Source organism: Salvelinus alpinus, chromosome 28, assembly GCF_045679555.1.
Source record: "Salvelinus alpinus chromosome 28, SLU_Salpinus.1, whole genome shotgun sequence".
NCBI lineage: Eukaryota > Metazoa > Chordata > Actinopteri > Salmoniformes > Salmonidae > Salvelinus > Salvelinus alpinus.
The window spans coordinates 15,498,783-15,523,232 of record NC_092113.1 but is presented as its reverse complement, the minus strand read 5'-3'; the positions used below and the strand labels follow the sequence as shown (position 1 = coordinate 15,523,232).

General features: G+C 44.0%; 1 protein-coding gene across 17 annotated transcripts in view; it reads right to left on the bottom strand.

The window, feature by feature from the left end:
* Positions 1–24,450, bottom strand: part of usp19 (ubiquitin specific peptidase 19) — a 33,313-nt gene that overhangs the window by 7,748 nt on the left and 1,115 nt on the right. For 7 of the 17 annotated variants that reach the window (XM_071371846.1, XM_071371848.1, XM_071371836.1 and 4 more), the window contains exons 2-18: positions 22,027–22,327; positions 14,719–14,847; positions 12,774–12,910; positions 12,052–12,585; positions 11,596–11,932; positions 11,212–11,371; positions 11,039–11,110; positions 10,813–10,928; positions 8,221–8,408; positions 7,849–8,041; positions 7,550–7,683; positions 7,211–7,384; positions 6,992–7,102; positions 6,196–6,306; positions 5,848–6,090; positions 5,617–5,735; positions 5,304–5,447 (exon numbers count right to left, since the gene is read on the bottom strand). In XM_071371846.1, coding sequence (XP_071227947.1) covers positions 5,304–5,447; positions 5,617–5,735; positions 5,848–6,090; positions 6,196–6,306; positions 6,992–7,102; positions 7,211–7,384; positions 7,550–7,683; positions 7,849–8,041; positions 8,221–8,408; positions 10,813–10,928; positions 11,039–11,110; positions 11,212–11,371; positions 11,596–11,932; positions 12,052–12,585; positions 12,774–12,910; positions 14,719–14,847; positions 22,027–22,183 — 3,059 coding nt within the window. In that variant the 5' untranslated portion in view covers positions 22,184–22,327. Of the gene's footprint in view, positions 1–5,303; positions 5,448–5,616; positions 5,736–5,847; positions 6,091–6,195; positions 6,307–6,991; positions 7,103–7,210; positions 7,385–7,549; positions 7,684–7,848; positions 8,042–8,220; positions 8,409–10,812; positions 10,929–11,038; positions 11,111–11,211; positions 11,372–11,595; positions 11,933–12,051; positions 12,586–12,773; positions 12,911–14,718; positions 14,848–15,349; positions 15,535–22,026; positions 22,328–24,450 lie in introns of those variants that run through there. The other 10 variants (XM_071371849.1, XM_071371841.1, XM_071371852.1 and 7 more) reach the window with 7 other exon arrangements.

The following is a 24,450-nucleotide window of genomic DNA, read 5'->3' as shown; positions in this document are numbered from 1 at the left end:
CAAAATCAGCATGTTGTATTGACTAGGGATGTGACAAATTTAAAAATGTTAATGTTGAAACTGCCATTTTTGCATTATTTAACCACCTAGAGTCGACCTCCATGCCCCCGCTTAAATCTAATTAGCATAATAAAAAATAAAAAGTCCTTCAAAATCTGTCTGATTAAGCTAGAGGTATGTTTTTGTATGGGCTCATCTGAAGACGGTACCGACAATCAACCTCTGTCTGTAGCGTCCGAACAGTTTGGCTACACACTAATAAGACACCTCTATGGAAATCTGAGACTAACGAACGCGTACATGTCGGTTGTTTTGCTTTAGGACCCCCAAAGTCTCACAAAACTCGTCTGAAGGTAGCCCGGTACCACGGATTACAAAGGGAAAACCAGCCACGTCACGGACTCCAACGTCTTCCTCCTGGACAAGCTAAACACATTCTTTGCCCGCTTTGATGATAACACATGGCCACCGACGCGGCCCGCTCCCGAGGACTGTGGGCTGTCGTTCTCCGTGGCCGACTTGAGTAAGCCGCGGAGTGTTTACGGACATATTCAATCTCTTCCTATCCCAGTCTGCTGTCCCCACTTCAAAATGTCCACCACTGTTCCTGTACCCAAGAAAGCAAAGGTAACTAAACGACTATCGCCCCGTAGTACTCACTTCTGTCATCATGAAGTGCTTTGAGAGGCAAGTTAAGGATCATATCACCTCTACCTCCATAGACCCACTTCAATTTGCATACCGCCCCAATAGATCCAAAGCCTATGCAATCACCATCACACTGCCCTATCCCATCTGGACAAGAGGAATACCTATGTAAGAATGCTGTTCATGCACTATAGCTCAGCATTCAACACCATACTACCCTCTAAGCTTGGGGCCCAAGGTCTGAACCCCGCCCTGTGCAAATGGGTCCTGGACTTCCTGCCGGGGCGCCCCCAGGTGGTGAAGGTAGGAAACAACACCTCCACTTCACTGCTCCTCAACACAGGGGCCCCCTCCTGTACTCCCTGTTCACCCATGACTGCGTGGCCAAGCACGCCTCACACTCAATCGTCAAGTTTGCAGACGACACAAAAGTAGCAGGCCTGATTTCCAACAATGACGAGACAGCCTACAGGGAGGAGGTGAGGGCCCTGGGAGTGTAGTGCCAGGAAAATAACCTCTCACTCAACGCCAACAAAACAGCAGAGGGAGCACCCCCCTATCCACATCGATGGGACCGCAGTGGAAAATGTGGAACGCTTCCGTGGCGTACACATCCCTGACAATCTGAAATGGTCCACCCACACAGACAGTGTGGTAAAGAAGGCGCAACAGCGCCTCTTTAACCTCTGGAGGCTGAGGAAATTCACCTTGGCCCCTAAGACCCACAACTTTTACAGATGGACCATTGAGAGCATCCTGTCGGCTGTATCACAACCTAGTACTGCAACTGCCCGCAACCACAAGGTTCTGCAGAGGGTGGTGCGTCTGCCCAACGCATCACCGGGGGCAAACTACCTGCAGCACCCGATGTCACAGGAAGGCAAAAAAGATCAACCACTCGAATGCGCTGCATTCTGTTGTTAAGTAAGCGATTGGCTGAGCCTTGGATACAGCCAGTACTGCTCCAAACGCTCATCACTCATTAGCTTACAACCAGTAGTGATCCAAACCCTCCCCCCCCAAACTTTTCTCATGGGATCTACACGAATCAGGTAGGTCACATATTTTGGATTCAAAACGGCGAATTTCACCGAAAGGTGACTAGTTTGCATCCCTACTAATGTGATTAGTGAGAAATTTGCTTTACATAAAGTAAATACATGCTGATATGCTAATATTTAGTCCTGCAATTACGTCTGTAATGTTGACAGACGAGTACTTTCTCCCCCATGTTAGTTGCAGAGATTCAGAGAGGGCTACAGTCAATGGAGAGTGCTGCAAAGATAATTAGAATAGCATACACAGATATAGACCCAGACAGGCGGCAGGTAGCCTAGGGGTTAGAGCCTTGAGCCAGTAACCGAAAGGTTGCTAGATCGAAACCCCGAGCTGAAAAGGTACAAATCTGTAGTTCTGCCCCTGAACAAGGCAGTTAACCCACTGTTTCTAGGCCGTCATTGTAAATAAGAATTTGTTCTTAACTGACTTACATCATTAAATAAAAGGTTAAAAAAATAGCAGAGTTGCTGAAGGAGGATGACAATGCCATCATATACATTAATGTATCCTTTGATGGCATTTGGCACAAGAGAGGATTCACTTCCAACTACAGGATAGGTGTGTGCATTGGTGCTGGTACGAGCGAGCCATAGAAAACGGTGAATATCCACCCTGTCACAAAAACCTTCGTATCCATCCATTTTTTTATAGAAGTTGCACAGAAAATGGTACCTGTATATCATAGGATGTCAAATCATAACGTCCTCAAAAGAATGTAGCACGGAGGAGACCAGAATGTAAATGAATGTCTGAACTCCGTAATATGGTCGCGATGCCCCAAAACTGTCTTTGTGGGCAAAACCCTCATTGACAGAGCAGCCAGTATGGCAGTAGCCACGTTCAATGAGGGAGTCATTGCTATAACAAATGCGATGAACAAATTGTGCATTGACAGCACTTTGGTGACACTGGAGCAATCAGAGAGGAGTTGTGAGAGCCGATGCTGCTTCAATGGAGTGTGCCAAGCGTAGGCACAGGTCCCATGACTCAGTCAAGCAAGTAAAGCGTCACCAGCAACAACTTATTGGGCAGGCATAGCTAATTAATGTTCTGCACATTTCAACAGCCATACAAAATCCTTGTATGTGACAAATTGAGCAAAGTGATGAGAATTTGCCCAAAACGGCATATTTGCCCAACAGACCAGTATTCAAAGCATATGCTCTATTGCTTGAAACAAATGTATTAAACGTGCCAATGTATTTGCAAAAGGTATATTTGATGTTTATTTGTCAGTTTAGAAGTGATATATGAATAAGAGTTTGTGACATATTTATGGAAAGTACATTTTAATTGCATTCGCCTATCTTTATTGGCCATTTTCTCAAAATAACATGTTCCCGGTACACAAATTAATTTTTCTCAGTCTTCAAAGGACGTACATTCCCATTATTCCACACAGAGGTTCTTAGGTCTTATAGGCAGACTTTTAGAGGCTTTAAAAAATATATATTGTGTCGTTTTGATTTTAATGTGTCATTTTATGTGTAAATAAATTTTACACATTTATTTATTTACAGCCCTCTCCGAGCTGGGCATCTCCGGCGCGGCCCACGCTTGGATTGCGTCCTACCTGACAGGTCGCTCCTACCAGGTGGCGTGGCGAGAATCTGTCTCCGCACCACGTGCTCTCACCACTGGTGTCCCCCAGGGCTCTGTTCTAGGCCCTCTCCTATTCTCGCTATACACCAAGTCACTTGGCTCTGTCATATCCTCACATGGTCTCTCCTATCATTGCTATGCAGACGACACACAATTAATCTTCTCCTTTCCCCCCTCTGATAACCAGGTGGTGAATCGCATCTCTGCATGTCTGGCAGACATATCAGTGTGGATGACGGATCACCACCTCAAGCTGAACCTCGGCAAGACGGAGCTGCTCTTCCTCCCGGGGAAGGACTGCCCGTTCCATGATCTCGCCATCACGGTTGACAACTCCATTGTGTCCTCCTCCCAGAGTGCTAAGAACCTTGGCGTGATCCTGGACAACACCCTGTCGTTCTCAACTAACATCAAGGCGGTGACCCGTTCCTGTAGGTTCATGCTCTACAACATTCGCAGAGTACGACCCTGCCTCACGCAGGAAGCGGCGCAGGTCCTAATCCAGGCACTTGTCATCTCCCGTCTGGATTACTGCAACTCGCTGTTGGCTGGGCTCCCTGCCTGTGCCATTAAACCCCTACAACTCATCCAGAACGCCGCAGCCCGTCTGGTGTTCAACTTTCCCAAGTTCTCTCACGTCACCCCGCTCCTCCGCTCTCTCCACTGGCTTCCAGTTGAAGCTCGCATCCGCTACAAGACCATGGTGCTTGCCTACGGAGCTGTGAGGGGAACGGCACCCCCGTACCTTCAGGCTCTGATCAGGCCCTACACCCAAACAAGGGCACTGCGTTCATCCACCTCTGGCCTGCTCGCCTCCCTACCTCTGAGGAAGTACAGTTCCCGCTCAGCCCAGTCAAAACTGTTCGCTGCTCTGGCACCCCAATGGTGGAACAAACTCCCTCACGACGCCAGGTCAGCGGAGTCAATCACCACCTTCCGGAGACACCTGAAACCCCACCTCTTTAAGGAATACCTAGGATAGGATAAAGTAATCCTTCTAACCCCCCCCCCCCCTTAAAAGAGTTAGATGCACTATTGTAAAGTGGTTGTTCCACTGGATATCATAAGGTGAATGCACCAATTTGTAAGTCGCTCTGGATAAGAGCGTCTGCTAAATGACTTAAATGTAATGTAAATGTAAATATATGCATCAGTCATACATTAAGTGTTTTTTAAATAATTCCATGACGTGACAATATTTTGATAAACTGATCTGTAAAAGCCTGACCATTGATAGTCTTATCACAAAAGCATTCTGCCTTGAAGCAATGTGCTAAAAACAGATTCCCATAATATGCAAATTAGCGCATATTTAAGGACAGTTTGCCTCATTTGCATAAAACTTGTAATACAATAATATATTGTATTTATGTATACTTTCAACTGGTAAAGATTCAGTCTGATGAGAGTAAAGGGAAAAAAATCCCTATTAGCCTGGCATTAACACTTTTTTGGTTACTACATGATTGCATGCGTGTCATTTCATAGTTTTGATGTCTTCACTATTATTCTACAATGTATTGCCATACAGAACTTCACTGCTGTCGCTTCCCTGTCTAACTCTCTGCCATTCTTCCAACTTAATAACGATGACGTGCAGAGCGCTTTCTATCCCTGGCAACTATTAACGATGACATGCGGATCGCTTTCTATCCCTGGCAAATATTAACAACGATGACGTGCTTTCGATCCCTGGTAACTCATTTGAAAGATGCATATCTTCTCCTACTAACGTATAGCATTGTTGTGTTAGGTATTTGTTATGATGTACATATGATGATAATCGGGACCTGTTAATGGTATTTTTGCGTTTACTGCACTGTGATTTTAACTATGTTAAAAAAAATATCAGTTCCAGGTTAAGATTTTTTCTCTCTCAACGTTAACGACCTCAAATTCATTTAAACGTCACACCCCTAGTATTGGCATCTATATTTGATTTTATAAAGAGCAGCATTCATATCATCCATCGATTGCGGAGATCCCAGTGGTACCTTGAGTATCCTTCCAGCAGCTGGGACAGACGGGCGTAGGTGAGTCTGGACTCAGGGACGCTGACCAGGAAAGGAAGCCCCACGTTCTCCATGTTGGGGTGACACAGACTCTTGTGGTTGGACCAGTGATTTTTCTGGCAAGCCCTGAAACGTGAAGAAAAAAAAGTTTGGTTTTTCATGAGTTACGAATCATTTAGGAGAGAAAGGGAAATAGTTGTGAAATAGTTATCCTGTGTCATTGTGTTTTTATTGGTAGAGAAACTCAATTGCCTCGCGACATTAGTGCCAGCTGACATTTAGTGTGTTGACTCACTGATTGCAGTAGCCCACGCGGTAGCAGCGGGTGCAGCGCTTCAGCTTCTCCTCCTCTGAGAGGGGAGGCTTCAGGCAAGCAGCACACTTCGAGATGGGGATACTGGGGACCTGAGGCCTCTGGAGGGGGGACAGATACACAGATGTGACTTAAACACAGATACTAGGTACTTCTGTCATAGTTCCGTATGGCTTAAAATAGGAAGGCTAGGGAATTTAAGCTTCCGTTTACCTGCTGGACTCTGAGCACCACCACCCTCTCCTTGGCCAGCTCTTTAGACAGCACCTCGAAGCAGAAGAGCATGTCTGAGGAGGAGACCGTGTCCAGGGAGTGGGAGGGTAGGAAAATCCTGTGGAAGCGACTCTTCACCACCTCTGCCAGTCTCAGGTTCTCTGCCTTGATCCTCACACTCCGAGAGATTGACTCCAGGACCTCGGCTGTGCTCGAGTTCTCTTTACTCACACTCACCAGAAACTGACACACAAGGTACGAGATTCAGAGTAAATAGAGAACAATCAAATAAATCTGTAAAATAAAATAAACTGAAACCATCCGAACAAAACCAACATCTCATCTTACCTTGATGGGTTTCTTGTGAGGCTCTTTAGCAAAGTAGAACACGGTGAGGACCTTCTGCTTCTGGGGCAAGGGCACGGGCAGGTAGAGGAAGGGGTCAAAGGTTATGGAAACCTTGAGATAGCGAGAGGAGAAAGACATTTGACCTTTACAAAACATACAGGTCAGAACAATGGCACTGTGAATCAGATTACTGAGTTTTAGTGCTCCCTATCGCACCACTGAAGAAATAAGTTAGTTCCACTCTGCCACACAGCCAGCAAGCCATCCACACAGTAAATGCTTCTGATGGGTCCATTTCCTCTATTATTAAATTAGGTTTTCCTGCATCTCAGCCTGACAGTCAGGCCCCTGAGTCTCTCATTATCTGCATCATCATGGTGCCTTTGGAACAGACATGCCTAAAACAACAGTCAGGGTATGTATTCAGTGTTAACTCGAAATGACACAACGACAAGGTTCCAGTTTAACAAAGTTCACTATACTATATGAACACACTACAAGTAGCCATTACACTCAAGGCCAGGTCCATCAACCAACTCATTTCATGCGCAGGCGCACTCTTGACTCAGTGATAGCCCCGTAATAACAGAAGTATAGGGATACTTAAAACATGAACTTAACATTCAGGAGTGGACGGTCGCAGCAACAGAGGTACTATAGTATCATCCCTGTGAGTTAGTCTTAGAATACATCAGTCAAACAAAAGAAATCCAGCTCCAGCCTCAATACAAACACCTAGATATATTCAGACAGGCGAGTGTTGCTTGGGAATTGCAATAATTCCTCTGTCTCTTACCTTGGAGCACATAGGGCAGACAAGCTTGGACTTGTACTGGCCCTGGAAGAGGTCCACGATGAACGAGTCGTTCCTCATCTTGTGCCTCTGCCACGCCTCCTCCGCCACCACCTATTGCGTCACAACCACGCCATCATGTCATTTTCCAGGACAATTGGGCTCAAGGGAACAGTGACACAGCAGTCATCAATGTGGATATGCGAATGGTGCTGCTCGAACCTCTATTTCACCCACCTCGTCCAGCCGTCCGTCTGAGTCCACCGTCTCTGTGTAGGGCTTGTTCTGGATGCGGTTCAGGTCCTCATGGAGACCATCCAGGAGGAAGGCCATGAACTCTTGGGCATCGTGCTGGGCATAGCCTGTGAACTGGCTGGCCTTACTGGCCACGATCGCCTGGGGGATAAAATACAAAACATAAAGTTGAGAAGACTAAAGGGAGAGGCTGTACTTAACCTGAATACTGCCGGTGTTAATCCGTGTAGAAGGCATGATGGTGTGGTGGTTAAAATAACAGGAGGGGGTTAAAGATGGGACTCTCAAAAGAGTGTGGATTGTCACCTTTAACTTGGAGGGCTGGAAAGCATGGTGGGTACCCTTCCACAGAGCCCGCAGCAACACAGCGAACCCGATGGCCAGCCGACCACCCGTCCCCAATGGGTTATTACAGTTGATCTCAGTTTCAAACGCCCGGTCTGCACATAGGGGGAAGAGAACACAGTGCATTGTTTAATATCAATCTACAACAACAGATACTAGCTCCATATGCACATTACAAGAGATGTATTAAAAATAAAAAATAAAAAAATAAAAAAGTAAAATGTGATCAACTAAAAGAATGAAGAGTAGGGAAGACTGACCATGAAAGTAGTCCCTGAGTTCTCGGGTGTTGGACAGAGACTGGATGACGCTGTTCATGAAGCATGTGTTGCCCAGGTTGACCAGGCCTGTGAAGCCTGGCACACACACCTTCTCCTCCTCCTCCTCAACACTGCGCTCGCTGCCAGCAGGAGGCGCGTGGGTCATGGGCTGGACCATACAGGTGGGCTTGGGCTGAGGGGGAGAGGCCGAGAAACAAAGGGATGAAATACCAACCTTCAAGGCTCAAAGGATAGCGTGATAAAGAAAACAAATCCCTTCCCCCTACTCATTTCCAAATAACCACCTCAATCACTTCAAACCGTTTCCCTTTTTGGCCAGTTCTCTCACCCTTTCGTCTTTGTCCAACTCACCGTGACTGCAGGCTCCTGTTTGATAGGGGCATGGTCTGAGACGGTGCGGGCGGACACATTGTCCAGGCCTCCGTCTTCTGCCCGGGGTGGCTCCTCCTTGGCAGGGAGGCTGTGCTGGCTGCTGCCCGGCTGACTAGTCTGAGATGACGGCCCGGAGGGCACAGCAACCTTGGCGCCCCCCACTGCACCTTAAACAGAGGGGGATGGAGCTTGTGGTCAACGACAAACGACTGTCAGGACCAAGAGAAGAACAATTGCATACGGCCGATGAACTGAGTATTCATTCATCGAAGTACAAAAATGATATTGTCTGCTGTGTTTAGACAAGAGCAACTTGTACAAGTACCACCTACTGCATCTAGGCCTACTAGTATTGTAAACTATATCAAAAGATACCAGTGCCAGCACAACAACAGATATTAGAAGTTAAGGACATAGAGCAACACTGCAGTGCCTAGGCTAAGACACCCAGAGACCCGTTGGGTTGGGAGAGCAGCAGACGGGACTGAAGCACACATATTGAGTTACTGGATTAGTTTCAGTGCTCAGATTCCTGTCTGGAAGTGCTGTCTTGAATGTACACACCCACACGCCTGCCCATCACCCAAATTAACACAGTCACGCATGGCACACATACCCATATACACATAGTGGGGAGAACAAGTATTTGATACACTGCCGATTTTGCAGGTTTTCCTACTTACAAAGCATGTAGAGGTCTGTAATTTTTATCATAGGTACACTTAAACTGTGAGAGACGGAATCAAAAATCCAGAAAATCACATTGTATGATTTTTAAGTAATTAATTTGCATTTTATTGCATGACATAAGTATTCGATCACCTACCAACCAGTAAGAATTCCGTCTCTCACAGACCTGTTAGTTTTTCTTTAAGAAGCCCTCCTGTTCTCCACTCATTACCTGTATTAACTGCACCTGTTTGAACACGTTACCTGTATAAAAAAGACACCTGTCCACACACTCAATCAAACAGACTCCAACCTCTCCACAATGGCCAAGACCAGAGAGCTGCATAAGGACATCAGGGATACAATTGTAGACCTGCACAAGGCTGGGATGGGCTACAGGACAATAGGCAAGCAGCTTGGTGAGAAGGCAACAACTGTTGGCGCAATTATTAGAAAATGGAAGAAGTTCAAGATGGCGGTCAATCACCCTTGGTCTGGGGCTCCATGCAAGATCTCACCTCGTGGGGCATCAATGATTATGAGGAAGGTGAGGGATCAGCCCAGAACTACACGGCAGGACCTGGTCAATGACCCGAAGAGAGCTGGAACCACAGTCTCAAAGAAAACCATTAGTAATACACTACGCCGTCATGGATTAAAATCCTGCAGCGCACGCAAGGTCCCCCTGCTCAAGCCAGCGCATGTCCAGGCCCGTCTGAAGTTTGCCAATGACCATCTGGATGATCCAGAGGAGAAATGGGAGAAGGTCATGTGGTCTGATGAGACAAAAATAGAGCTTTTTGGTCCAAACTCCACTCGCCGTATTTGGAGGAAGAAGAAGGATGAGTACAACCCCAAGAACACCATCCCAACCGTGAAGCATGGAGGTGGAAACATCATTCTTTGGGGATGCTTTTCTGCAAAGGGGACAGGACGACTGCACCGTATTGAGGGGAGGATGGATGGGGCCATGTATCGCGAGATCTTGGCAACAACCTCCTTCCCTCAGTAAGACCATTGAAGATGGTCGTGGCTGGGTCTTCCAGCATGACAACGACCCAAAACACACAGCCAGGGCAACTAAGGAGTGGCTCCGTAAGCAGCATCTCAAGGTCCTGGAGTGGCCTAGCCAGTCTCCAGACCTGAACCCAATAGAAAATCTTTGGAGGGAGCTGAAAGTCCGTATTGCCCAGCGACAGCCCCGAAACCTGAAGGATCTGGAGAAGGTCTGTATGGAGGAGTGGGCCAAAATCCCTGCTGCAGTGTGTGCAAACCTGGTCAAGAACTACAGGAAACGTGTGATCTCTATAATTGCAAACAAAGGTTTCTGTACCAAATATTAAGTTCTGCTTTTCTGATGTATCAAATACTTATGTCATGAAATAAAATGATAATTAAATACTTAATCATACAATGTGATTTTCTGGATTTTTGTTTTAGATTCCGTCTCTCACAGTTGAAGTGTACCTATGATAAAAATTACAGACCTCTACATGCTTTGTAAGTAGGAAAACCTGCAAAATCGGCAGTGTATCAAATACTTCTTCTCCCCACTGTATCTATATAAAGTCCACACACAAATCCTGGTATCAACCCTCCCACGTAATTCACATGCTTACAGACATATCAGGATTAGCCTTAATGGTTTACGAGAACATTGGTTCAACTGAAAACGTATCCGTGTGCTTTCCAAAACAGCGATATAAAGTAAGTCAGTGAATACATTTGTGTGGAAGTAATTTTGTAGCAACAAAGTACTGTAAGTCAGTGAATAAATGTGTGTGGAAGTAACTGTGTGTAATGTTTATAAGGGATGCTATATTTCAAACTGTGTGATAGCTAGTGTAATAGATGTGTGTATAGTGGTTGCAGTGTGCAGTAGAAGCCAGGCAGCAGGAAGACCTTGTGTAGCGGGGGCTTCTAGGCCCCCCCAGCGCTGGCTGTGTCTCTTCTTCAGAGTGATGTCTATACGGGACGGGGTGAAGGAGTACGTAGACTGCTCAGGCTGGATGAGGTTCCTGCAACATTGGATCACTGCTTGTGAAAGTCATGATCTCATTGAGTGCCAAGGGCCCAATTCACATATCAATAGAAACTCCACACACCAAGTTCAAATTCAAAGTCTTACCTGAGTTTGACTTGCCACTTAAAAACTGTATTCACTCCACAGTCCGCATGAAGGCGCAAGAAAATTGCATCGCTGTTAGAAAGGGAAGATAATTCAGTAAACCAGAAATACCACTAAAATCCCATTAAGTTTGCAAAGGCCACCGAGGTGAAAAGTCAGAAGGACCTAGTTACCTGGTCTGGAAGAGGAGGGTGAAGTCCTGTTCCCTGAAGATCACCCTGGCCGTCTCTCTGCAGATGCTCTTCATGTAAACGTTGACCACCATTAGGTCTGTGCCTTTCTCGTACGAGTCGTTCTTCACAAAATTGAGGTTCACCATTGGCTCTGGAACTGCTAAAAGATAACCGCAGGCAGGCTAAGTTTCAGATCACTTCGGACCTCAAACCTCAGTGCAGTGTCTATCCTCACTGCAACTGTTCTGTCCATTTCACTTACAAACCACAGTTCTATAGTCATCTTCTGCCTAGAGCTATCCTGACAAATTAATGACGTGAGAAAAAGGACATTTCAATCATATTTGTGAAATATCAGTGGCCTTTTGACCCCAGTCTACTGACCTTCCTCCAGCTGCTTAATCTCCAGAGGTTCCTCTTTAGACTGGTCCTTCTTCTCCTCCTCTGTACTGCTGGTGAACTCAGCCTGCTTGCTTGGTGTTGCAGTTACAGGCTCCCCTGATCCTGACTGCTGGGTTGGTGTTAGAGTGGCCTGGTCAGCCTCATCCTTGGACTTTCTCACTACCGTAGAGGACTCGGTCCTCTCAGCCTCCCCTTGCCGCTCTGTTCTGTTTGTGTAGTCTTCAGCCTTGTGGCTGCTCACAGCACTGGACACAGTGGCTGACGGTATGCGTTCCTCTCCTGCCCGAGCCTTGAAATCAGACTCTGGGGCCTTCTCCAGCTGAAACAAGAATGGGCTTTACAAATCAGATCGAGAGCAGCAGATAATCAAACACATTTGAACCCACACAGTACTCTGTGCCTGGTGAGATGCTACAGTCTAGAGAAATGGGGACTCACCTGAACTTTCATCTCCTGCTTTGTGTGGCTGACGGCTATCTCGTGTGTTGTACACTCATGACCGTTGCCTAGCCTCTCAGCACGATTGTCACCAGCTGTATACGTCTGGGGGTCCCGGTCAGTGGGAGTAGGGGTGTGCGGTTTCCCATTGGCTGTGGACTTGGGGTGTGTATCCCTGGGTGTCTGTGAAGTAGGGTCCTTGGAGGCCTTGGGGGGACGGACAGTGCGCTTGGCACTAGGCTCCTGAGGCAGGTCCCCTTTACTGAGAGGTTTGGTCTGCCCCTCTTCTGCAGCCTTCACCCCAGATTCTGGTCTGTCTGCTGCTGGTTTGTTCTTCATGGTGCGTTTGACACCTCGCTCAACTTTACCACGTCTCTGTTCACTCTGTGCAGGCGGAGCAGGCAGCTGGGTGGACAGTTTGGGCTTGTCTGCCGTCTCTGGGACAGATTTCTCAGGCTTTACCACAGGCGGCGGTTTCTGCTCTTTGCCGTTCTTGGCCTGCACATTCACAGGCTCCTTCTCCTTTTTAGTTTGCTACAGGGAGAAGAGACAAAATGGTTTTTTCCTACGCATTTCTTTTGAAATTGTGTTGAAACCGTCACAAGGGATAGGCAATAGGCACATTTAAGGTTGGCAGTTGTTGCTTTTCAATGAAAGAACCATAAAGCTAAACGACAGGAAGGAGACAGGAAGGAGGCAGGGAGGGCAGCAGGCAGACTCACCTTAAGGGAGGGCCAGGGGTGAAAGGGGATCTTCTTGTGCATGACCAAAAGCAGGAAGCCGCACTTCTCTTTGTACTGCACTTTGCTGCAGGAGCCCTCAATCTCCTCATGCAGGTGACAGTCCCACTGGCGCCCGTCTGAAGAGAGAGCAGTGGGCCATCAGACTTGTGCTAATGCTGCACGTTCACAGTGAAAGACTAATGCCACACAAGCACACGCAGCTCAAAGACACACACACGTAAAAACACTAACAAAATCATTCAAACACTATCTTAGCACACGCAGCAGACAGGTACACTGCCTTGCAAAAGTATTCATCCCCATTCGTGTTTTTCCTATTTTGTTGCATTACAACCTGTAATTTAAAGGGATTGTCAATTGGATTTCATGTAATGGACATACACAAAATAGTCCAAATTGGTGAAGTGAAATTTAAAGAAATAACAAAAAAATGAAAAAATGAAACAAATTTAAACAGAAAAGTGGTGGGTGCATATGTATTCACCCCTTTGCTATGAAGCCCGTAAATAAGGTCTGGTGCAACCAATTACCTTCAGAAGTGACATAATTATTTTAATAAAGTCCACCTGTGTGCAATCTAAGTGTCACATGATCTGTCACGTGATCTCAGTATCTATACACCTGTTCTGAAAGGCCCCAGAGTCTGCAACACCACTAAACAAGGGGAACCACCAAGCAAGTGGCACCATGAAGACCAAGGAGCTCTCCAAACTGGTCAGGGACAAAGTTGTGGAGAAGTACAGATCAGGGTTGGGTTATAAAAAAATATCCGAAACGTTGAACATCTCACATCAGCCATTATTTTTTTTAAATGGAAAGAATATGGCACCACCAAAACTCACGGACCAGGCAAGGACGGCATTAATCAGAGAGGAAACAAAGAGCCCAAAGATAACCCTGAAGGAGCTGCAAAGCTCCACAGCGGAGATTGGAGTATCTGTTCATAGGACTGCTTTAAGCCGTACTGGGCTTTACGGTAGTGGCCAGAAAAAAGCCATTGCTTCAAGAGAAAATTAAGCAAACACGTTTGGTGTTCGCCAAAAGGCATGTGGGAGACTCCCCAAACATATGGAAGAAGGTACTCTGGTCAGATGAAACCAAAAATTAGCTTTTTGGCCATCAAGGAAAATGCTATGTCTGGCGCAAAGCCAACACCTCTCATTACCCCGAGAACACCATCCCCATGGTGGTGGCAGAATCATTCTGTGGGGATGTTTTTCCATCAGCAAGGACTGGGAAACTGGTCAGAATTTAAGGAATGATGGATGGTGCTAAATACTGGGAAATTCTGTTTCAGTCTTTCACAGATTTGAGACTGGGATGGAGGTTCACCTTCCAGCAGGACAATGACCCTAAGCATACAATGACCCTAAGCATACTGCTAAAGCAACACTTGGTTTAAGGGGAAACATTTAAAATGTCTTTGAAGCCCAGACCTCAATCCAATTGAGAATCTGTGGTATGACTTAAAGATTGCTGTACACAAGCGGAACCCATCCAACTTGAAGGAGCTGGAGCAGTTTTGAAGAATGGGCAAAAATCCCAGTTGCTAGACGTGCCAAGCTTAGAGACAACCCCCAAGAGACTTGCAGCTGTAATTGCTGCAAAAGGTGGCTCTACAAAGTATTGACTTTGAGGGGGTGAATAGTTATGCATGCTTAAGTTGTTTTTTGGTCTTATTTCTTGTTTGTTTCACAATAAATAATATTTTGCATCTTCAAAGTGGTAGGCATGTTGTGTAAATCAAATGATACAATCCCCACAAAAATCTATTTTAATTTCAGGTTGTAAGGCAACAAAATATGAAAAATGCCAAGGGTCTTTTGCAAGCCACTGTCTTACATGTACAATCGTCACGTACACTTAAGCAGAAGACATGTAGGCGGCCTAGTTAGTTTCAGATGTGTGTAGCTTGTTATCTCACCTGGGAAGCAGGCCTGACAGTCTGTGTCAGTGAAGGTAGTGGTGACGTCCTCCACACTCTGAACCCCCTCTCCACAGCGCAGCCTCACTGTCACCTCATTCGCATTCTGCTTCCAGTCCACAAACACATCTACACAGCACCGAGCAGACAGAAAAATCTGTCAGAGGAATAATTGTACACTCAGCATATCACAGAGAGCACCTTCAAAATAGATTCTGTAAGAAGAACAGCATGTGCTGTGACTGTGTGGCAAGTAAACAAATCAAAACGCAAGTCAGTCTACAACAGATGAACAGACTACATCGATACCTTTACAATTACCACTAGATAAAGATCAAAGTAATTTATTCATCAGAGAAAAGACTTCTAAATATACTGCATCTACACAAGAAACAGATCTACAGAAATGCACACAACACTGAATCAACTTCTTTGGACAATATAGGCCTCAGACAAAGAGGAACCTACTACTAAATAGTAAACTAAGCCTTAAAGATGCCCCCCCCCCCCCCAATGACAGCTGGTCAAAACACTCAAAATAAGATTAGAATAATCATCTTTCTGGCAACAACAAACCGGAATCAGAAATCACAACAAACATTGGCAATGACTCGGCTAGTCTACACTGTACCTTTCGTCATAGCGAAGCTAGAGTGCCGTCGGTCATGCATGTGCCATGTATGAGTTCAATTCAGTCCAAGGTGCTCACGTTCACCACTACTACAGACTATGCCTTGTTTATTCTCCCTCTCTATGGCTCTCACACACCTCTCTCTCCCTCACGCTCTCTCACACACAGCTGCTGTAAATAAAAAGGTCACAGGCAACACCAAACCCTCTACAGCTGGGCTCCTAGTCGGGTTGTATTCCATGTGACAGCCTCTCCCTAAACCCTGCTACGGTCCACTATGATATCACTGTAGCATTGACATTTTTTGTTCTAATTTGAACTGCAAACCCACTTTACCAATAGGCTAGTCTGTGGTGTCATTTGTATTTTCTATAAATTGTTGAATGGCCTGTCACTTATTATCAGGGCATGTCTACCAGCCACAGTGGTAGCTAGATTTTTTTTACCAGGCAAAATTGTATTTCTCAAACTATAAAAAAAAACATTTAAAAAAAGGAGGAGCAGGCTTAGTAACGTTTCTAAAACAAGGAATGTATTTCTAGTAAAAAGTTATGGTATATTGCTCAATTTAATATTTTGTGATCGGAGTCTATTAGCCAAAATATCAGACGACAAAAATGTTCAGACGCCCCTTTAAGGTTACCATGATACCGGGGCCACTCCGGCAGTGTAGCCACCTTAGCGACTTTGTGGCTATATTTAGAGAGTTTTAGACCCCTCCAGCGACTTTTATTGGTATATGATTCTAGCGACAAATTCAGCTACTTTCAGCAGACCCGGAGCCAGAACGAATCTACCAATCTGCGTGGCAGTTATGAAGCACTAGCCCCTGCCATATGAACACACTGATACACTGTGATCCATTCATTGGTGGCTAAAGAAATTAGCATATAACCCAGAGATACGCTTACTGCTGCATTGGCCTATAGGCTATAACTTCCATAATCAACTAAGTAAAATACATAAGTCAAAAGCCGACATATAAAAAAATTCAAAATAACCTGAAATAAAAAATAAAACAATTACATTTTCCGCCTGTCTACCTCCCTTTCCATCGGTCTTGACTTAAGCTATTGCTAGTGAAGTTCAACATTGTATTAAATCATCACAGGGTCCAGCCCAAAGCGGTGCGAACAAACTTTCAACATTGTATGAACTAACCTATTCCGGGTCCTCAGTTTCCTGCGCCAGTGAGCTCAGGACAGAAAGCTGTTTTATGATATTTCCACTGGATATGTGCGATCATCAGATCATGATATTCTGCTATTTACATTTAAGTCATTTAGCAGATGCTCTTATCCAGAGCAACTTACAGTAGTGAGGTCATACATTTTCATACTTTTTTCATACTGGTACCCCGTGGGAATCGAACCCACAACCTTGGCGTTGCAAGTACCATGCTCTACCAACTGAGCAACACGAGGCACACCGAAGCTTGGTGATTATCGAGGCCAGAAGAGTTGGCAAGATTTTCCAAATTCTGAGACTATCAGACTATCAACTATCATGAGCAGTAGATGTAAAAAAGAAAATGTAAAAAAAAAGACTTGACCTGTGTGAAAAAAATGAGTGGTATACGTGCTGAGTTAATACAATCAGAAATAAGATATTGCCAAACGGGCACATTACTACATATGCATGGATTCCGGAGACACACCCACCTCCCCTTCTTGATGCAACATTTTAAATTATACTCAAAACATTACCGTCACACATATTTTAGACGCTTTTCACTGGACAGCTACAACTCAATCAGCTATACCTCTTGCCACACACACACCACCCAAATTGCGGACTTCCTAAACACACTTGTGATTTGAAACAATCCACAGATATTTATTTTTTTAAAGACGCTAACAATCCTCTGTGGCTAAATCATGCTCTCTGGTGAAGTATTTTGAATGATTTTATTTAGACAGGAGCAATTATACACAAAATAATACGCAACTTCTGATGGCATTGAAGAATACACCACATCAGTCACTGGCTTCATCAATAAGTGCATCGATGACGTCGTCCCCACAGTGACCGTACGTACATACCCCAACCAGAAGCCATGGATTACAGGCAACATCCGCACTGAGCTAAAGGGTAGAGCTGCCGCTTTCAAGGAGCGGGACTCTTAACTTCTCTAGGGTAGGGGGCAGCATTCGCAATTTTGGATGAAAAGCATGCCCAAATTAAACTGCCTGCTTCTCGGGCCCAGAAGATATGATATGCATATAACTGGTAGATTTGGATAGAAAACACTCTAAAGTTTCCAAAAAACTTTAAAAACTTTAAAATAGTGTCTGTGAGTATAGCAGAACTGATTTGGCAGGCGAAATCCTGAGAAAAATCCATTCGGGAAGTCTTTGTTTGTTTGTTGGTTTTGTAGTTTTATATTCAATGCCATTACAGTATCCATTGACTTAGGACTCAAATTGCAGTTCCTATGCCTTCCACTAGATGTCAACAGTCTTTATAAATTGTTTCAGGCTCGTATTCTGAAAAATAAGGACGTAAGAGCAGTCAATGAGTGGACCCTAAAGTGTCACAGAGCTTTTTCATGCGCGCGACCAAGAGAGTGCCTTTCTTGTTTACCTTTTATATTGACAACGTTATTGTCCGGTTGAAATATTATAGATTATTTAGGCTAAAAACAACCTGAGGATTGAATATAAACATCGTTTGACATGTTTCTATGAACTTTACGGATACAATTTGGATTTTGTGTCTGCCTGTTTTGACTGCGTTTGAGCCTGTGGATTACTGAAGAAAACGCACGAACAAAACTGAGGTTTTTGGATATAAAGAGACTTTATCGAACAAAAGAAACATTTATTCTAGTACAAGACACACAGCTGAGGAAACAAATGTACAGCAGCTTTTGCCTATGTATTGTGTTTGAAAGTAAGATGTGAGTGCTGATGTTGTGAGCTCATGCATGGTCACCGGCCGTTTATGTTGCTGCTCTCTGCTTAATGCTAAAGATTTGTAATCCTAGCTGGTGTAAGGCCGGCCACAGGGAAACATGCCTTGTCAAGGTCACAAGAGCGGCTGTGCTTCTCTGGTCAGCTCTCTCCAACCAGAACACGAGCCCAATCAATTCAGAGGGCCGGCCAGCATGAGTCTCTACCTACCCACACAGTGTCCTCCTCTATTGCCTTATCTAGCTACAGGCAATTCCACGGAAACGGAATTACGCTGAGACGCAAAGTTTTTTTACTTGAAAATGTATGCCAAGAAACTCCCAGATGTTTTCAAAGTTTAACAAACCATTACAACTCTATGCACAATTACTACTTTGAACAATTTACACAGTACGGTCTAAAACACTGCATCTCTGTGCTGGAGGCGTCACTACAGACCCTGGTTCGATTCCAGGTTGTATCACAACCGGCTGTGATTGGGAGAACCATAGGGCGGCGCACAATTGGCCCAGCGTCGTTAGGGTTTGGCCGGGGTAGGCAGTCATTGTAAATAAGTATTTGTTCTTAACTGATTTGCCTAGTTAAATAAAACATATATATATTTACTGGAAAAACTGTGCATATAAAATTGTAAAATCTCCCTCCGTTTTATTGTTACTAAACTTTTGTAATTGCACAGTTCTACCTGTAAAAGTGTTTACATAAAGTGTTCAGTGGAAATTGTTAAATACGGCTGCATTGGACTTTTTATCTCAATATCAAATCATTTCTGGGTGAAACTGAACTTCTTGACGCTAGGGGCCAGATTGTTTTATTTTATTTATTTTCGTTTTTGTTTTTTTACATAACGTTCCCAAGGTAAACGGACTATTTCTCAGGCCCAGATCGTAGAATGTGCATATAATTTACAGATTAGGATAGAAAACACTCCAAAGTTTCCAAAACAGTCAAAATATTGTCTGTGAGTATAACAAAACTGATTCTGCAGGTGAAAACCTGAGGAAATCCAACCCGGAAGTGCTTTTTTATTTTTATTTTTAAATCCCTGTTTCATTGCCTGCCCCTCTTCCATTTAAAAGGGGTATCAACCAGATTCATTTCCCAATGGCTTCCTCTGGCTGTGACCAGGCTTTAGACATAGTTTCAGGCTTTTATTTTGAAAAATGAGTGAGATTTTTCAAAACAAGTCAGGTGTCCTTTGATTAGTTCCTGCGCGCGAGAGGGGTAGCTCGACATTTTCTTTCTCTCTTATTGAATAGGTTACCGTCCGGTTGAAATATTATCAATTATGCATGTTAAAAACAACCTGAGGATTGATTATAAAAAACGTTTGACATGTTTCTACGAACATTACGGATACTTTTTGGAATTTGTCTGCCTTTCAGGACCGGAACGAGGCTGTAGTTTTCTGAACATAACACGCAACCCAAATTGCGTTTTTTTGTTATAAAACTAATATTTATCGAACAAAAAGAACATTTATTGTGTAACTGGGAGTCTCGTGAGTACAAACATCCGAAGATTATCAAAGGTAAGCGATCAATTTTATTGCTTTTCTGACTTTCGTGACCAAGCTAATTTAAGGCGAACTGTTCTAGCATTGACTGATACACTCACAAATGCTTGGATTGCTTTCACTGTAAAGCATATTTTCAAAATCTGACACGATGGGTGGATTAACAACAACCTAAGCTGTGTTTTGGTATATTTCACTTGTGATTCCATGATTATAAATATTTTTAGTATTATTTTCGAATTTGGCGCTCTGCAATTCAGTGGTTGTTTAGGAAAATGATCCCGGTAACGGGATCCGTAGCGTCAAGATTGAGTACCTTATAGTGATTGTTTTTAATGAAAATTGTAAAAAATATATATTTTAAAAATGGCTTGGCAAAGAGCAATTTATCAAGCAAGAATTTAGCTAGCACTGTCTGAGTGGGGAAAACTGAAAACTAGCTGTTATTGGCAGAGAGGTTTAGAACTCTCTTATTGGTCTATTAACTAATTTACCACCTGGTAATGTCACCAGGCAGGCTAAAACTCCATCCAACCAAAACAGGCTGAAATTCACAATGTCTTTTCAAACAACTATAACACTGAAAGGGCATTTTCATCAATTTCACAGTATTATTCCAACCTCATAGTGTTTTAATATATATAAAACACAGGTAAATCATGTTTTTGACGGCACTGGGCATTTAAAAATAGTAATTTTGCTCTTTTGAAATCAATATTTTTTTGTTTGGCATACCTGATGATGTGAAAAATCATGTATAAAAGCAACATATACCATTATCACCGCTCCCGAGTATACTACTCGCCAATGTCCAGTCTCTTGACAACAAGGTAGACAAAATCCGAGCAAGGGTTGCCTTCCAGAGACACATCAGAGATTGTAAAATTCTCTGTTTCACAGAAACATGGCTCACTCGGGATACGTTATCAGAGTCGGTACAGCCACCCGGTTTTTTCACGCATCGCGCCGACAGAAACAAACATCTCTCTGGTAAGAAGGGCGGGGGTGTATGCCTTATGATTAACGAGTCGTGGTGTGATCATAACAACATACAGGAACTCAAGTCCTTTTGTTCACCTGACCTAGAGTTCCTTACAATCAAATGCCGAACGCATTATCTACCAAGAGCATTATCTTTGATTATAATCACAGCAGTGTATATCCCCCCCACCCCCCCAAGCAGACACCTTGTCAGGCCTGAAATAACTTCATTGGACTCTATGTAAACTGGAAACCACATATCCTGAGGCTGCATTTATTGTAGCTGGGGATTTTAACAAGGCTAATCTGAAAACAAGGCTCCCTCCCTAAATTTTATCAGCATATCGAATGCACGACCTGGGCTGGCAGCATTCTGGATCATTGCTACTCTAACTTCCGCGATGCATACAAAGCCATCCGTCGCCCTCCTTTCGGCAAATCTGACCACGACTCCATGTTGTTGCTCCCAGCCTATAGACAGAAACTAAAACAGGAAACGCCCGTGCTCAAGTCTGTTCAACGCTGGTACGACCAATTTGGTCCCACGCTACAAGATTGCTTCGATCACGTGGACTGGGATATGTTCTGGATAGCCTCAGATAACAACAACTGATGTATACGCTGATTCGGTGAGCGAGTTTATTTGCAAGTGCATCGGTGATGTTGTACCCACGGTGACTATTAAAACCTTCCCCAACCAGAAACCGTGGATTGATGGCAGCATTCGTGCAAAAATGAAAGCGGTTTACTGCTTTTATGGGAAAAGTGATAATTCCTGCATTAGCATTTTTACCTCTTACTTTTTATTTTCACCTTTATTTAACTAGGCAAGTCAGTTATGAACAAATTCTTATTTTCAATGACGGCCTAGGAACTGCTTTGTTCAGGGGCAGAACGACAGATTTGTACTTGGGGATTTGAACTTGCAACCTTCCGGTTATTAGTCCAACACTCTAACCACTAGGCTACCCTGGCGCCCGACAAAATATTAAGCATTATATTTTCTACATACTTTATATCTGGTTTTAGGCATTTAAAAAAAAAAGTCCTTTAGAAATGACAAACGGGGAACTAAGCAGTACTCCCCATAGATGACACAAAGTAAACCTGAAGTACCCTTCAACACAACTAGTTATCCCCATTGTATAGTCAGGTTTTTGCATTGAGGCTCAACACAACAAATAGGCTTGCTCACAGCAAACACTGCACACATTGCTAATAAAGCAACACCTCCTGCCTTACCACACCCAAAATATCTAATCTCCAACCTTTCTTGTGCTCTGCATTGTCCCCTGCTGCTGCTGCTGCTCGCTTTGCCTCCCTGCTCTCTTGGTTGGCCCTGTCCTTCTGCTTCTTCTTGCTGGTGCTGGCATCGGTGCTGCGCTGACCCCCATTCCGCCGGCCTGATTCAGTGCTGCTGGCCATCTTCAAGCACTTAGCGCTCACGGGACGCCCGTCGCCTGTGTCGCTGCTGCTGGGGTCTGGTTCTGAGGTGTGCCGCTTTCTGCCCGGTCCAGCTATCTTGGCGATGTAACAAGTTAGAACTCTCCCAAAACAGAATCAAGGGGCCTGAATAGAGTCAGGAGACCAACACAGTTATCAATGAGTGTTGCAGAGCTACATAAGAGTCAAATGTGTCATTTATGCAGTTGGGCCCCAAGTTCAGACCCCCTTTAAAAGACATGTTCCGGTACTTTGGTGACTAGTAAGTATATATTTTTTAAACCTCCTGATTTGGGCTGGATGTGTCAATGCGTAGTTCATATATGCATAATCTATAAGCAGAATTACAGTCTTACCTCAATTAGCCACAGAATCCCTAGTTTAAAAGAGTGTTTTATGGAAGCAATGAGCCACCGTTTTCCCTACATTTACCCCCACGTGGGCCAGCCCACAAGCAATTCAAGTTTTAGCCCCTTGCCATTTGAGTGACAGCTAGCAAGATACACACACAGTAGCACAAGATAGAAAGCAATGACGTGGTGCACATATCTGCATATTTGTGAAGTAGTAGCACAGAGTTTCTAAACCCAGAAGTTCAACATCGCGAGACTTACGGGAACGCTTGCGAAACAAACCAAGCTGGGGGTTGAGAAGTCAATGAGAAAAGTGCAAAATTCTTCCTTAGTTGTTAATTTTCTAAAAATTTAAAAGGCACAACCTAGATTCAAGCCAATGTCTTAAGTAGTTGAACATGTTATTACTCCAAATGTGTTCAAGTTAAACCTTTTTATTTTCGTCACAAACAACTTTGATTTGACGGCCTGCACATCAAATCAAATTTTGTTGGTGACATACACAGTAGAGCGCGAGACGACCATTAGACTCAATGACGCATTTCTGCACATGAGCTTAGGTAACCAATGTCGCCATGACATTGCCTACAAGTGTGATCGTGAATTTCTATTGGAGAAGCAATTTCTGCCCATCTTCAATAGTTGGCCATTTTCACAGACCCCTTTTGGCTCGTGGGCACTACTTTCAGAACTACTGGCTAAAAAGTATACAAAAGTACCAGATAATATCTTTAAGTTGAATGCAGTAACTGTAGCTAAGTCACTCTGGAGATGAGCTCCTGCTAAATTACTTAAATGTAAATGAAGTGTAAAATGAACCCTCACCCCTTTCAGATTAAACAATTTAATTCCAAACATTTCCTGTATATTGATCAGATTGCATTATCGCTGCATCCATTATTTTATTTAACTAGGCAAGTCAATTAAGAACAAATTCTTATTTTCAATGACAGCCTACCAAGAGGCAAAACACCTCCTGTGGAGACAGAGGCTGGGAATAAAAATGTAAATGTGGGACAAAACACATCACAAGCGAACAACACTACATAAAGAGAGACCTAAGACAACGCCACAACATGGCAGCATGGTACAAACATTGTTAGGCACAGACAAAAGCACAACGGGCAAAAAGGTAGAGACAACAATACAACTGTCAGTAAAAGTGTCCATGATTGAGTCTTTGAATGTAGAAATGGAGATAAAACGGTACATTTTTAGTGTTTTTTGCAGCTCGTTCCAGTCGCTATCTGAAGCGAACTGAAAAGAGGAGTGAAACTGGGATGTGTGCGCTTTGGGGACCTTAACAGAATGTGACTGGCAGAACGAGTGCTGTATGTGGAGGATGAGGGTATTCGTAGGTATCTCAGAGGGGAGTGAGGCCTAAGAGGGTTTTATAAATAAGCATCAACCAGTGGGACTTGCGCCAGGTATACAGATATGTCCAGTTTACAGAGGAGTATAGAGTGCAATGACGAGTCCTATAAGGTGCATTGGTAGAAAATCCGATGGCCCGAATGGTAAAGAACATCTCTCATGCATAGTCACTTTAATAACTTTACCTACATATTTACTCAACTAACCAGTGCCCATGCACATTGTACCGGTGCCCCCTGTATATAGCCTCGCTATTGTTATTTTACTGCTGCTCTTTAATTATTTGTAACTTTTTTTCCTGCTGATTCTTATTTTATTACTGCATTTTTGGTTAGGGCTTGGAAGTAAGCATTTCATTATATGGCTACACCTGTTGTATTTGGCGCATGTGACATAACATTTGATTTCATTTTTATTTTATCTATAAATTATGTCTCCGTAATCTAGTATGGGTAAAAATTAATCAGGATTAGTTAGTATTATCTAGCTACTAGAAAGCTAAACCGATTGGTGCTGGCTGTC